General features: G+C 31.7%; 1 protein-coding gene across 1 annotated transcript in view; it reads right to left on the bottom strand.

The window, feature by feature from the left end:
• The window catches only part of oaf (BRICHOS-like domain-containing protein out at first), a 132,128-nt gene that overhangs the window by 80,898 nt on the left and 36,670 nt on the right, over window positions 1-14,560 (bottom strand). The window contains exon 4 of the mRNA XM_088270137.1: window positions 1,435-1,618. Coding sequence (XP_088126263.1) covers window positions 1,435-1,618 — 184 coding nt within the window. The remainder of the gene's footprint in view (window positions 1-1,434; window positions 1,619-14,560) is intronic.

Here is a 14,560-nt window from a genome sequence, read left to right as displayed (position 1 = left end):
AAAAGACAATAACACTTTTAGACCTATGAAATGACTCCGGCTATCGAATCGATAACATTCGGTGGAAATGATTGGAGTCATTAGTGCCAAAGTGTCACTAGTGGATGTACCTTGGAAGTATACCTTTATTTCGTTAATGGAGCACGTCATTAGGAAAATGGACGAGCAATATAAGCATTGTGTATTAAATACTAAGAGGATTATTATGAAATTTAACGAGTTTACGGGCGGGTGTACTTTACTTAGTTCATTAAAAACAAAACAAGTGCAGCATTATGGAAAATTGTTTGACTTTGTTTCAAGAAAACAATAATTAATTTTAAATAAAAAGAAAACGCTACATAATCACGAGTGAAGTGAGGGTTTGGAGTACATGCTAAGGAGCGAAAAAGTCAAAAGATGTAGAAATTATATAAATAACTAAAACAAAAATTATTTTATAAACTTAAAATAAAAACGCATTACAATTACCCTATAGAGCAGGTGTAGGCGTATAATGATGCATGCATAAATATATATATATATATATATATATATATATATATATATATATATATATATATATATATATATATATATATATATATATATATATATATATATATATATATATATATATATATATATATATATATATATATATATATATATATATATATATATATATATATATATATTTATGCATGCATAATTACACGCTTTATATCTTCTCTTTTAAACGTTTCAGCAATAGGTATTATAATACAGTGAAACATCTATATAAAGTCACTCGATATAACGTTTTCTTCGATATAAGGTTTTTTTCGCGGTCTTATTTAATTTATATATATTTCATACAAAAAAAAACTAATGAACTTAAACCTTGATATAACGTCAACAATTTTAGAAATCATAATTTTCCCGACAAAAATACATCCGAATTCAATGTATTTGCTAAAAATTGATATCAGGTAAGTCGGGGTCTACCCAAAATCGAAAAACATGGCAAGGGGTCTACGAGACAAAAAAGTTTGGGAACCTCTGATCTAGACTATAAATCGCTCACTTCTTTCGAAAACGTCATAAATCAAAAAACTAGATTTTTTAGGAGAATGTTTTTAAAGTTTAAAATATAATACAATGTTAGGTAAAACCTGAAGGTTTTTTCTCCATTTGTAAAATATTTAGTATGTTTAAAAAAAATATTAATCAATACTTTTTCTTCAAAATGCAAAAACAACACTTTTTGCCCTGTAGCGGGTAAATATTAAGTCAAAAATAAGTCTCTTCTGCTGGGATATAGTAGATTTTCTGGGCGTTCCGAAAACATTCACAACTGAAAATTGTCGACATTGTTCCTGCGTGTAACGAGCTCGGGTAAATTCATAAAATGATCGCTTGGAGCCATTAGTATTCTTGAGAGGAATGAGCCAAGTGTTATTGAATGAGGCTCACCTGGTAGCTGCGACCAGGCTAGCAGCGCCGCGTCGCTGGTGTAGACGGCCTCGCCCGCCTCGGCGCACAGCGCGGGCGCGCGGCGCGACAGCGCGCCCGCGCGCTCGGCCGGCAGCCAGGCCGTCAGCGTGTGGTTGCTGCGGCCGCGGTCCACCTCGGCTGACCGCACCGTCCCGGGGTTTTTCTGAATCAAAAATTAGAAATGTCTATTAATACATATAATTTTTTGACATCTCATCAAAGATGAAGATGAATATGTAAGTCTGGGCATTTACGGGGCTGATGACCGTCATAGGCTGGTTTAAGTGATCACTTTACACACGTGTAACATTCACCAATTCTACCCATTATTGACAACCACACTACTCAAATTCTTGGAAGTTCTATATATATGAACCAATTTAGAAACCTTGTTCTTGAATCACTAGTACTTCATTGGAGACATCTATTGGTGAGATGTAAATAATAATAAATGTAAATAAATATTCTTATAATATAAACTATTTATTTTCAAATTCAAGCAGCCTGTGAAATCAACGTGGAGATTGTGATGACGATGTCCACTTTCTCAGACTTCTTAATGACTACACATTGCACGTATTATTTTTTATAAACTGAGACAAAAATGTATAAAAGGTAAAACGTTCCCATATATTAAACACTAAAAATAGTGAAACGTGTAAGCGATCAAAAGAATTGAGGTATTAAGTGTTATAATATATTAAATACATTAATATTTTTGTACGTACTATCCTTTCATTGGCGTTCTTAAAAAACGTGTAAAAAAAGTTTAAAATTAAAAAGAGTATTGAAAAAGATTTCCACCGCAAGTCAGATCTGTTGTTTGGGTCACCATATAATAAGAATAATATAAATGAAAAATGCATTGCGATTAAGTAATCAAAAATTAAAAGGAATAGAAATAAGGAGAAAAAAAGAAATTTCCCTTTGCCCAACTACTGTAAGAGATAGCAGGTAAAAAAATGTTGTCAAAGTCGAAACTCAAATTTGTTACGTATGTTTAAACGCGTGGTTCCTCCCCTTATTGACATTCAATGTTTCTCTTTATTTAATCATATGTAATATTGTGTTTAGTGAAACTTTTCTTGTATATGATTAAAAAATACATTAAAACTATTTTTAGCTTAGCGTAATGATTATGTAAATATCCAGTGACATTTTTTAGCAACACGCAACATGATATGTATATACAAATTTGCAGGGATTTGAAATCACCAAAAGAAAAATAATAAATTAACCTTAACAATGTTGTTTATGGTTAATTACAAGTATATTGTACATTACATAAATAACCGGGGGCATAATTGACGCCACAAGATACAAGACCACGAAATTTATACGCCGTAATTATTTTGTCGTTAAATTGAATATTCATGTGGTGCTATTAGAATAAATCACCCTTAAAGGGATTTCTCGATACCACACCCCCCACTCGAGTACTGTGAAGTATGTAGGCTCGAGTGAGAAGTGAACTGTAAGTGTTGTAGGTGAGGCAAGGTTGTCGAACAGATGCTATTCGGTTATATCGAATATTCCTAGTTTCCCAACTAGTCGGGATGATCGCAGAAAATTTAGTAACTTTGCCTCGAGTTGGATTGTATTGTTAATCATATTTGGGATTCCACAGTTTGAATTGAACTCACAACAAAACTCTATTAAAGGTATATTATAACTACCTTCCCATGTTTTAGATAGGCATGTTACATGGTATTTCGCTGTTTGTTATTGAAGTTTGCATAATATGAATTTAGAGTCTACCTCAACTGGAATGTTACATTTGGATAATGAAATTTACTTGATGGAATGATGAATTGTTTAAATTAATAATACGTCAATAATACAAGTAAATTTGAATTATTTTTCAAATTTACATTGCAGAAAGGTAATAAATTTCAATAAATTAAATATTTTCATTAATTGATTCGGCAGTCACTTCGTAGTAAAATTTATCCATTTTTAATTTACGTTTAATTTAGTAAATACCACAATTTCATAAAAGAATGCACAGAAATACGTGTCAGTCGCAATAGATTTTCATAAATAGTGGTATTTACTTACATCTTATAATCTTGTTCTTCTCTGATACAGTACGGAATGGTTAAAATCTTTGTACCAAGAAAATATTTCACAATTTAAAAAAGAAATCCCATTTAAGTGCATTAAGGTATGATGTCAATTTTCTAAAATCAGTTTTTTGTAAACAAACACCTACAAAATAGCCGATAAATAATCATCATTAGTATTATTTCATGGTAAAGCTTGGTATATTATTGGATAAAACATTAATGAAAAATACTTTGGTACGATGAAAAAATGTGGTTTTTCAAATTCGAGATTTAATTAAGAATGGCATATGCTTTTCAAGTAAGACAATAACGAAGGCTTAAACACTTAAAGGCAATAAAATATACAAATAAAATGAAATATAGCCATCAAGTTGTTGAATTTCGTTTTCGATTTAAAAATGACTTGAGAATGTCTACTTATTCCAAAGGTTACAAATACTGTTTATAGTCTGGTCATAAAAAAAAACAACAGATAACACACATACGAGTATATTTTGCAGTTACTAAATAAACTGTCGCACGTTTTTATAAAAAAGTAGGTACTATAAAATTTTAACGGATTTATTTTATATTGTATGAACATAAAATGAACCTTATACAGCATATAGAGTTTAACTGAAAATTGGCAAATAATGAGTTACGATGAATAATTTATGAGGGATCGATTTATTAAAAGAATGTGGTTTTCCATCTTTCAATAGTGGACTCTGACCCGGCTCTAGAGGTGAATACATATTTTTTTCCTTTTTAAATATCCGTTTCGGAGGAATTTAGATAAATGTAATATACGAGTATGTTCATATATCCACCGAGAGGCTTACGTGATTCGTGATTTGTGATTCCTTCACAGTAATCGCTATGAATATGACACGATTCATGTACGTCAATTTTGATAGCCTCATTACTTTAATTTCGAATAAATTGTTATATTTTGTTAAGCGACACACACAGTACTGTTTTCAGAATTCTATATACCCATGGTAATATACGTATTCATCAATGTTAAGATACAAGTAAATATCTTGGGATAAATAAATCTATGTGGAGTAAATTCTGCATTTTAGAATAAAATTTGGGACACACTCAAAATATTGTTATAGAGAAATAGTTATCAAGGTGGTATTCTAAAAAAATTTACGTTAGGATCCATTACTATCGTATAAAATTTGGTTCAAAATAAAAAATTATTTAGCAGAAAATATTGCAAAAATAATTTTAAATCAGTAAATTGTAAACATTTAATAGATTTTTATTATTATTTTGAAACTCTCGTTGATCAGAAAATTAAGGACCAACTGTTAAAAATCGCCATTTTTAACACCATTTCATTTCCGCATGTGGGTCGAGTACCGTGGTAATTTATAAGGGGATAGTACGTTTTAACTGGATGAAGGTAGGATACAGGATATTGCCGAAGGACCCGTTTAATCGCTGTTTAATGTACTCTCATTATACTCTTTAACGTTAACGAAAGACATCGAAAATCGGGCCATTCTACTTCAAATCAACAAAACACAGAAATAATACAGAGTAAGTATATATATAATACCTATAAATAATTCATCAACTATAAATATGTTTTATTTAAATTTATCCACCCCTTTAGTTGGTCGCATAAGCGTATACAACATTCACCCTTCCGAGACAATGAACGAACGCTAAATTGCTTCAAGTTAAGTTTGATTGGATTAAGCAGCTTTGTATGAGATTGGCGAAAGCTCAGACGATTCTTGCGGTGCCCATCAACTTGGAAATGCAAATAAGGCCGGCCAAATATTTGCATTTATGACTCAATTCCAATTGAATTTCGTCAGGGTTGACAGTAGTCGGAATTAAGGCCGAGGATGGAAACTCGTAAAGAAATAATTAAATTAGAAGGAATAAGAAATTGGAGGACGGCATCTTGAAGTCAAATTGGAGTTTGGATTTAAACGATCCAATCACCATTTATTAAGTAAAAAAAATACCGAAGATATTCAGAAAAATACTTTTCAATTAATAATATAGAGGTTTTTAAACAAAGTAGCTTTTAAGAAAAAAAAAAAAAATTTTTTCAATAATTGATGCGGCAGTGACTTTGTGGTAAAATCTATCCATTTTTAATTTATGTTTTGCTTGGTAAATACTACTATTTCTTTAAATATACAATTTACTAAAATGATAAATAACTTAAAACGAAAAAACAGCTCCTACCCCCTCTTCAACCTTCAACGTCCCAAGAACACAACTCCAAAATTTGAAAATGTTGCGAAATGCATCGAAACACGTGTCACGATAGATTTTAAAGAATAGTATTTAACAAATAAAGCTTATTTATAAAAAAAAAGTTCTAATGTGCTTAATGTTACGTGCTAATTACTATACATAAGTAGCTGGTTGCAGTATGAATGATGAGATAATTACAAATTGTATATTTATGTAAATTAAAAAACAATGAAGATAAGGAAGTCAAGGAAGTAGGATCAGGTGTATCTATCTACATGCATTTAGTTTATAATGTTGTATGTTGCTTAAATTAAATATTAAATACCATTAATAAGCAATTATATACAAAATTACCTTTGTCATAGTTTTCAAACATTCAAAAGTTTCAGCTGTCCCGAGCCCCGGATTTTCACTGAAAGACCCTGTATGTTCTCCGTTAGAGATAGGTTTTAGGAATTATGTACCTAATTGTGTATTGAACCCATATCAAAGTAAGCATTTAGTACATCAACAGTGTATCAATTCATTACCCAGGCTCTGGAATCACGTCATAGTTTCATGAAAGCTCACATTAGGGTAAATTTATGTAAATTGTCGGTATTCTGTAGACAGTTAGCTTCTGTTAATGATACTATATTATCAATATTAGACATAATTCCAGCATTCATGTACGAGAATGGAGGTATAATATTACGAGTATGTTGTCGTAGGGAATATTCAACGCGCTAATAAACAATTCGTGTATTAGAGGTGTCTCATCCAAGATGACGCATCTATTGTTTTATACTGAGGGAGATGGAAGTCTGGTTATCCAGGAAATAAGACCTGGTCTTTGGGTGGCTCGGACCACTTTATACACTTGTGTAACGATCACCATTCTTTTAATTTTTAAAAGATATAATTATTATACAAATTTAAATAACATATGCAGTATTGTAGGATTCTTTTCGTATGCTAGTTGTATTTTTGAAAGATGTTAAATTTCGACATATGTTGCTGCCATCGGTAGACTGCCATCTATCAGTAGGGTGAAAAAGCCAGTGTAAGGTAGAATAAATAGTAACAAAATGTTAATAAACAATTCGTAAAAGGTAGTTGAATTCATATACTGCGTATAGTATAATACAAGTATATACATAAAAATCTATATGTTGTGTGACTTTACATACGACTATCTTTGTGGAAAATTTAATGTACAGCATTACAGAGTTTATTTTTTCATTTTTTCAAGCGTTTTGTGATGGTTAGGTAAAGTTTAAGTTCTCTGTATTGCGAGTTATTGATCTTATTACCTTTTGAATCACAGTCAAACGTGGTGCAAGTAAAAAAGGATAAACATTTATATGTAACCATTCAAGGTTATAATTTATATGAACATATTTTAGTTATATCCAGGGATTTTTTACCATAACGCGGTAGAACGGCGTTCCGGCACCTTTTTTCACAGAAAAATAAAAAAAAAGTATCAAAATCACTTAGACGAAACGATGTTTGCGCTTACGTAATTACAATATACATATATTTATACAATTCGTCAAGATGATAAAATATGGTATTGTAATGAACTATTTTTATAGTAGTATATAGCTTGACATGAAGTGAGTTTCGCTGATATGTAAATTGTATTATTCTCCAGTTTTTTTAACAGTGAGATGGGCACTTAAACGTATATTGTTGACTTGTATGTTTTGAATGAAAGAACCGACAATAGCAGGTCTTAGCAGATAAGGTTTGAAGTAAGTCCACATTTCATTACACATAAAGCGACCCTCCCAATCCTCTTTGAGTCGAGACCATCAGAGTGATAGATAACACCCGCCAGGATGAACTTTTATCCCCGCCCTTGTACATATAACGGAGCGTCTTTTGTGGAACTTTAGTTCAACCGTAGTACATCAAGGCACAGAGTTAATCGCTTAGTACAGGTTTATAAAAGGGCACACATCAGCTGTGGAGTGGTGGGATTGTATACGTACACGAATAGTAGCAGAATCTCGCCCGAAGCGACATTTGTTCCGGTCAGGCAATTTGTCTAATGACATTTCAGTGCTCTCTGAAAATGTCATTCTCAGATCTTCCATAAATGGATTTAGTGTTCTCTGAGTGCACAACCGCAGGAATCAATTGTATTTTGAGATTTTATTTTCATACACTTAAAACTCTTTGGTTCCTGACTTGATTTAAAACCAAATTCAAAGTTTGTTGGATTTATTTATTAAATTGGCATTAACTTAGTAGAATTCATTAATACATTATTTATAATATAAATCAAAACATGATATATGATTATATTCTGCATCAAATTATGCAATATTAATTTAATCGTATAAAGGCAACGTGATCAGTCTTATGCTTTAGGCACTAGTCCATGGTATTATTAAATAATTACTAGAGTTTATAAAAATCAAAATCGAAAACTTATATTTTATTTGACCCTTCGGTTTTTTTGCACTGACATTTATTGGTGGAACTGCATTTAATATAATAAAATAACAACTTTACAGTTTTAATTTTAAATAGCTTTATAATTGCTTTATTTAAAATATTATAATCAAACACTGATTTTTATGATGGTCTCCTAAGTAAAACTTAAATTTAATGTGGATGGATTTTACCATTTTACAAAGTGACTTAATTTTTTTTAATTACTGACAATTATGAAATTTTACAAATTAATCGTCGAATCAGTAAATAAATATAAAGTTGCTATTTTATTATATCCTGAAATGATACTTGATTTTTGGGACTCAATTGTCAATTTTAGAAAGAGTATATTCTTCAATAAATTCCGTTCCGGAACAACTTTATTGATATTGGTAGAAAGCCTCAAAATGTCGGAGAAAATATCACTTAAAATTATAGACTGCACATTCGTAGACTTTAAACGACAAGCAACGTGGGTTCCCGTCGGCAGAAAGGCACGTTCCGGGGTCGTTGGGTAGATAGGGGACGCCGGGCGACTGGGGATTCGTGGCCATAAAGGGAGACACCGCATTTAAATTGTTCGACCAAGTTTTCCCATTTGTGAAGTGACCCTACTCTATGGTCACCCTTAAAAACTTTGGCAAAATTGAAAATATTCGCAAGGCAGGTAATTCTTTTTTTTTAACGATTTATTAGTTCGTTCCTTTTATCGAACACTAAGCATAGATTTATTATCTATGCTTAGTGTTCGATAAAAGGAACGTAGCATTAAGGCCTTACTCGTAATAGTAAAATTCATAAAGCGTCCGGGTGCGCTGAGAGTCGACGTCTTTACACGCCTGATTTTTTTAGAATATATTTTGAATATTATATTATTTTTTTAGAATATAAATTTACTGAAAAAAAATACATGTACATTGAAAAACACCGTCTCGGTGTTTAAAAATGACGCGAAATGCATCGAAACACGTGTCACAATAGATTTTACGAAATAGTGGTATGTATGTACTAAGTAAAACTTAAATTAAAAATGGATAGATTTTACCATAAAGTGACTGCCGAATCTAGAAATAAAATTATTTTCATTTTATCGGACACTGGATTATTTGCCCTACTTCTTGATATACACTACTACTACTACTACTACTACTACCATCACGCCGTTTCCCCGCAGGGATAGGCAGAAAGGATGGAACGCCACACTCTTCTGTCCTGACGCCTAATCGCCTCCTTCACATCCATACATCTAGTCATACATGCCCTCCAATTACGCAGACTTTTGACACCGCCAGATTTATCTTAATATACATGTTTCATATAAAGTCGAGACACTCAAAAAAGGTGATAAATGGTCCAAAAGATATATTTAAAATGAAGCGAATGCTATGATTCTGTAAACACTCCAGACAATCAATAAGTACGATATTGATAAGTAAAAGATATTCTCCAAATTATAATTCGACAGCAGGAAACTTTTACCGCTCTGAATTGAAGCGGAAACCAATATATAAGCACGAGGAATGTTAATGTTATCAATAGCATTACAAACCGGGAATATTTGAAAACTTCAAAAGGCTTTTCGAGATGAAACTATTTTGAGTGGAAACCAACGCATAATCTTCCTCCGGCATTTTTCAGCCTTTGTGAGAGAGAGGCTGCGAAGGGCGCTCCCTGTAGACGGAATAAGTAACATACATGAATAAATCATTATTGGAAATTGTCACCCGGGAGTATTAACCTGCGCTTGACTCTCGGCCGAATTGTCGGATTCATTCGGTAATCAGTCATGTTTGAAGATAATATTACCATCATTCGGGGATCACAGGACGCTTTCCAACGTTCAAAACATTATGATTTATCGTTATAAAACTATTTCACCCAGTAAAAAAGTAAAGAAAGATTGTTTCATAGATATTCGAGTTTTCGGAAGTACTAATGGTTAAAAGATAAGATTTTTTCTCTCCCATTAAAACAAAATGTTGTTAAGTTTGCTTAAATGGAAAAGAACAGAAGAAGATAGTAAATATTTAAAACATTTTTAATTTCATAATGCTTGTGGGTTTAAAATATTTTAGCAGCTACATTAAAATTTAATAGTTTTTGAAAATCGAAATAAAAGACAATGGATATTTTCTTGCAAAACAACAAAAAAGACTAAAAAAAACCCTGTAAAGTATTTTTATAAAATAAGTGATTTATTCTGAAATAAGACAATAAATGTTAATTTAAAAAATAAAATTGATACAACAAGGTTTTTTTATCTATGAATAGACGAAAAATTAAATGGAAATTCTTCACATCAAGTATCATTTTCGAAAGAAATGAATATTTGAATCGTTTGTATCTGAAAACCTTTCAGATATGTTGCTTTGAAATTTGACAAATGGTGGATGAAATTCAAATTAGTGAAAATATATTTTACATAGAACGTGATTATATCATTTCCATTCTGTGGACAAAGTTCAATCAAGTTATACAAAATATCATTTAAAAGCTAATTCGGGAAGTTTTATCGATTTATTTGTTCACATTTTGCGTATTAAAAAAATGGAAAAAATACAGAACTTTTTGAACCTCGATGAAAACTTCAGAGAGATATAACAATTAATAGTGTAAAACGCCATTTATATTTATTAATTCCGCCTAATAATTAATCCCAGGACCTTCAGCATGGTAAGTTGAACGCGCTTACAGTTACATTTTGGAGGCAGATTATATATACTAATTTACTGTACTAGAGAAAACAGACAAAAACGTATATTATAGTGGACAGATTGTAATATACTCTATATACGAGTATATACAGATAATCTTTCTATATAGTAACAATACATTATGTACAAAAAAGTAAGACGTTAACTTACTGTCAGGCTGTCAAAACCGGTGAACTTTTTTGGTTGGGAAAATGTCAACCTAACATATGAATTAGATATAAAAGAAACTTCGTAAACTCAAATAAATTATTGACGCGTTGTCGATCCGTTGAGATGTGTGGGTAGAAAAACATTTATATGAAATTCACATCCATATTTGATTACATTCAGAACATTATAGAAATTAATGTTAATAAGGAAAATCAATATTATCCATTATCATTTACATAATACATTACATTACTGAAAATTTAAGCATTTACAGTCTTCAATCTGTGAGGAAACAAAATAATTTTTGTTTACAGTTTCAGATTATTTTGTGATATTTAAATTTAAAACAGTATTTTTTTAAAAACAAAATAGATAACTGGGGTCCATTTTCATAGTTTTATAATTTTTATTTTCAATTGAATTTTTTAGTTTTATAATTTTTATAATTAAAAAAAAATACATAAGCATCACCAATTCGATACACACACCTTTGCTGCATCAATCTGAAATATATTTTGCAAATACTTTGCAAATTATACTTTCCAAAATCTAATGTAAAACATGTTTTCATTTATTCAACATCATTTTTTAACGCTTTTATTTTTTTAATTATGAAAATTTACATTTGAGAGTTGTTTTCTCGGATAAGATTTATTAATATATTGTACAAAATAGTATTTAATAAGTATACGTTAAATTCAAATTAAATTCAGCATCTGCTTAATTTTTTTGAGGTAGCTGAAATATTTTTGCAAGAACTAAATTCGTGTAAGAACTAAGAACGTGTTTTTATCAATTATCCCTAACCACATTTGACTTCACCATCATTGGATGTTATTTAACACTCTTGGATTCAGGATATTAAACATATCACTTTGGGACCGAAAAATAATGTTTGGATAAGGGAAAAGTACAAGATAACACATGTGTCTCAAAGAACCACGGAACGCAAGTGAAACTGGGCAGGTTATGTGACATGTGTATCGGATTATAGACGGACGAAGAAGGTGCTTGACTGGCGGCCTAGTGAGTAGGTCCCAGACAAGATTGTCCGATGACATTAAGAAAGTGGCGGGCCTGCACTGAAAGAGAGTCGCGTCCAACAGAGTAATATGGTAGTCTTCGATCAACACAGGACACAAAAAGAAGGCTGAACTAAAGTAAGTAGTACATCTGGATATTAACTGTAATAAATTTTTAATGGGTAGTAATAAAATAAAGCAGCAATATGAATTAATGATGCGCAACACAAAGGGAAAGGCAAATACTTAATCCCTTTCCGTGTAAGACTGCGAAACCACATGATTTTTGCGGAACAATGATATTACAGCTTGAGGTAGAATTTAACTGGCTAATGCTTAAACGTGTCGAAAATATATTAACGTCTAATTATTGAATCGAACCCCAATGAAAAAAGCTTTTACTCTTCCTTGACACACATTTTTTTATATTGCTTGGCAAACATCAACCCTTTTCACTATCCCGGCAATAGCTCATTCTGTCATATCCGCCCTATAAATAATTCAAGAATAATATGAATCATGGTGTTAGCTTTTATTCCCGTATTATATTCAAACGTATAAGAGACTGATGTGAAAAACAACCCTCGGATTGTACGCGACCCGCGCGCCCTACGCAAGGCGCCTCGCGAGGGGTGTTGTATGAATACCAATGTGTGCGACTGTTAACAATCTGAAAACTCCTATCTCCAATCTGCTGAATTTCCTCGCGGATGGGAGAGCGTTAAAGCGCTAACATGCGATGCGACGACACGATGTTTGAAAAAGCAAAATGGAAAAAAAATCTGTATTCTCCATGATAATTAGTGGAATGGAAGTATTTTAGTCACAATTTTTTTATTGTGTTCAAATACTTGTTCAAAAATCTGGGTTTTCTCCATTTAGGAGTTATTTTTTTAATGGTGTTTTTGGGATAATGCCATGAAGCGTATTTGATATTCTCTGACGTTTTACCGCTAGTACAGGGGTTATCTTTGGGGTGCAAATATGTATTTTAATTCCATGAAAATGCGTCCCGCAAAGACGGACAAAACGTTGTGTAGTATAGAAAATCAACGCGTTTTATGAATTTCAATTTACAAATTCACTGAATAATTGGATTTAACAAATGTTGGTCTATAATAATTAATTTAATAGGATACTAAAATATTTTTTTTAATTAAAGAAATATATATTTGGCAACCACCCAAACGACGGAAACGATGTGTTGTTGGACGTGCGAATGCAGGCAAGAGCAGAGAGAGTCCATTGTGGTCCATTTGTTTCTATGATTTATGATAGACATCGCCTCGCGGCGGGCCTGTTTCCAACTCTTCTGCATTATCGACTTGCATAGACCAAAATGTTTTTATCTCAGCATAAATTTTTAAATTTCGAAATGGAAAAAACATCCCCCTTAAAAAATATATATAACTCACTCCTTTCAAGAACGCCATAAATTAAAAAACTTGATTTTTCAGGAGAACGTTTTTAAAGTTTAAAATATAATATAATGTTATAAAAATAAATATCAAGTCACTTTTTGAACTTTTTACTGTGCAACAGATCTTTTTATGTAAAACCTGAAGGTTATTTTTGCATTTGAAAAACATTAATTATATTTTAAAAAAATAATTAAACATTTCCTTTTCTTCAAAATGCAAAAACCAACACTTTTCGCCCTGTAGCGGGTAAATATTAAGTTAAAAATATGTCGCTTTTGCTGGGACATGGTACATTTTCTGGGCATTCCGAAAACATGCACAACTGAAAATTGACGATTTTTAATTTATGACGTTCTTGAAAGGAGTGAGCGATATGTGCTTAACACCTAACGTAAGCAATGTAGAAATAATAGCCGCTTGGACTGCGGTGCTATGTATATCAACGTGGTTAAGTCTCAAAATAAGAGTGTTTGTTAAACAAGTCAATTCGACAAACTTTGCTGACATTATTTAGCATTGCACCTAGCCTAACGCAAGCAAGCGCAGAAATAATAGCCACCTGGAAAGCGATGCTAAGTACTCTATATCAATGTGGTTAAGTTGTAAAATAAGCGTGTTGGTTAACCAAGTCAGTATGACCAACTTTGTCGACATTATACAGCATTGCACACGCAAAACATAAGACTCAACTACGAAGATATACACCTGAGATGTGGTCCTGCAGAGAAGCCCTGGTGAGAAGATGAAGATTTAAAATTGAAATACTTGAGGACAAACAGAAGAGAGTAGCAACTCAATCAAATAAATTTAAAAGTTTTCAACATTTTGAGTGTGTCCAAATACTTGTTCACAAAATCTGGATTATCTCCAATTACAGGAGTTATTTTCATATTATTTTTGATATCTCATCAAAGATGAAGAAGAATATGGAAGTCACATACTAATAAAAGAGTTTCTGCTCAATAAAAAGCTTCTTTTCATCTCACCAATAGATGTCTCTAGTGAAGTTCTAGTGAAGTTCTAGTGATTCATGAACAGTGTTTCAAAATTGGTTCATATATATAGAATTTCCAAGAATTTGAGTAGTGTGGTTGTCAATAATG

Source organism: Brachycentrus maculatus, unplaced genomic scaffold (genome assembly GCF_059751285.1).
Source record: "Brachycentrus maculatus isolate JH-2025_06_01 unplaced genomic scaffold, ASM5975128v1 h1tg000372l, whole genome shotgun sequence".
Taxonomy (NCBI): domain Eukaryota; kingdom Metazoa; phylum Arthropoda; class Insecta; order Trichoptera; family Brachycentridae; genus Brachycentrus; species Brachycentrus maculatus.
The sequence above is the reverse complement of the archived record's forward strand: the minus strand, read 5'-3'. Positions and strand labels throughout refer to the sequence as shown.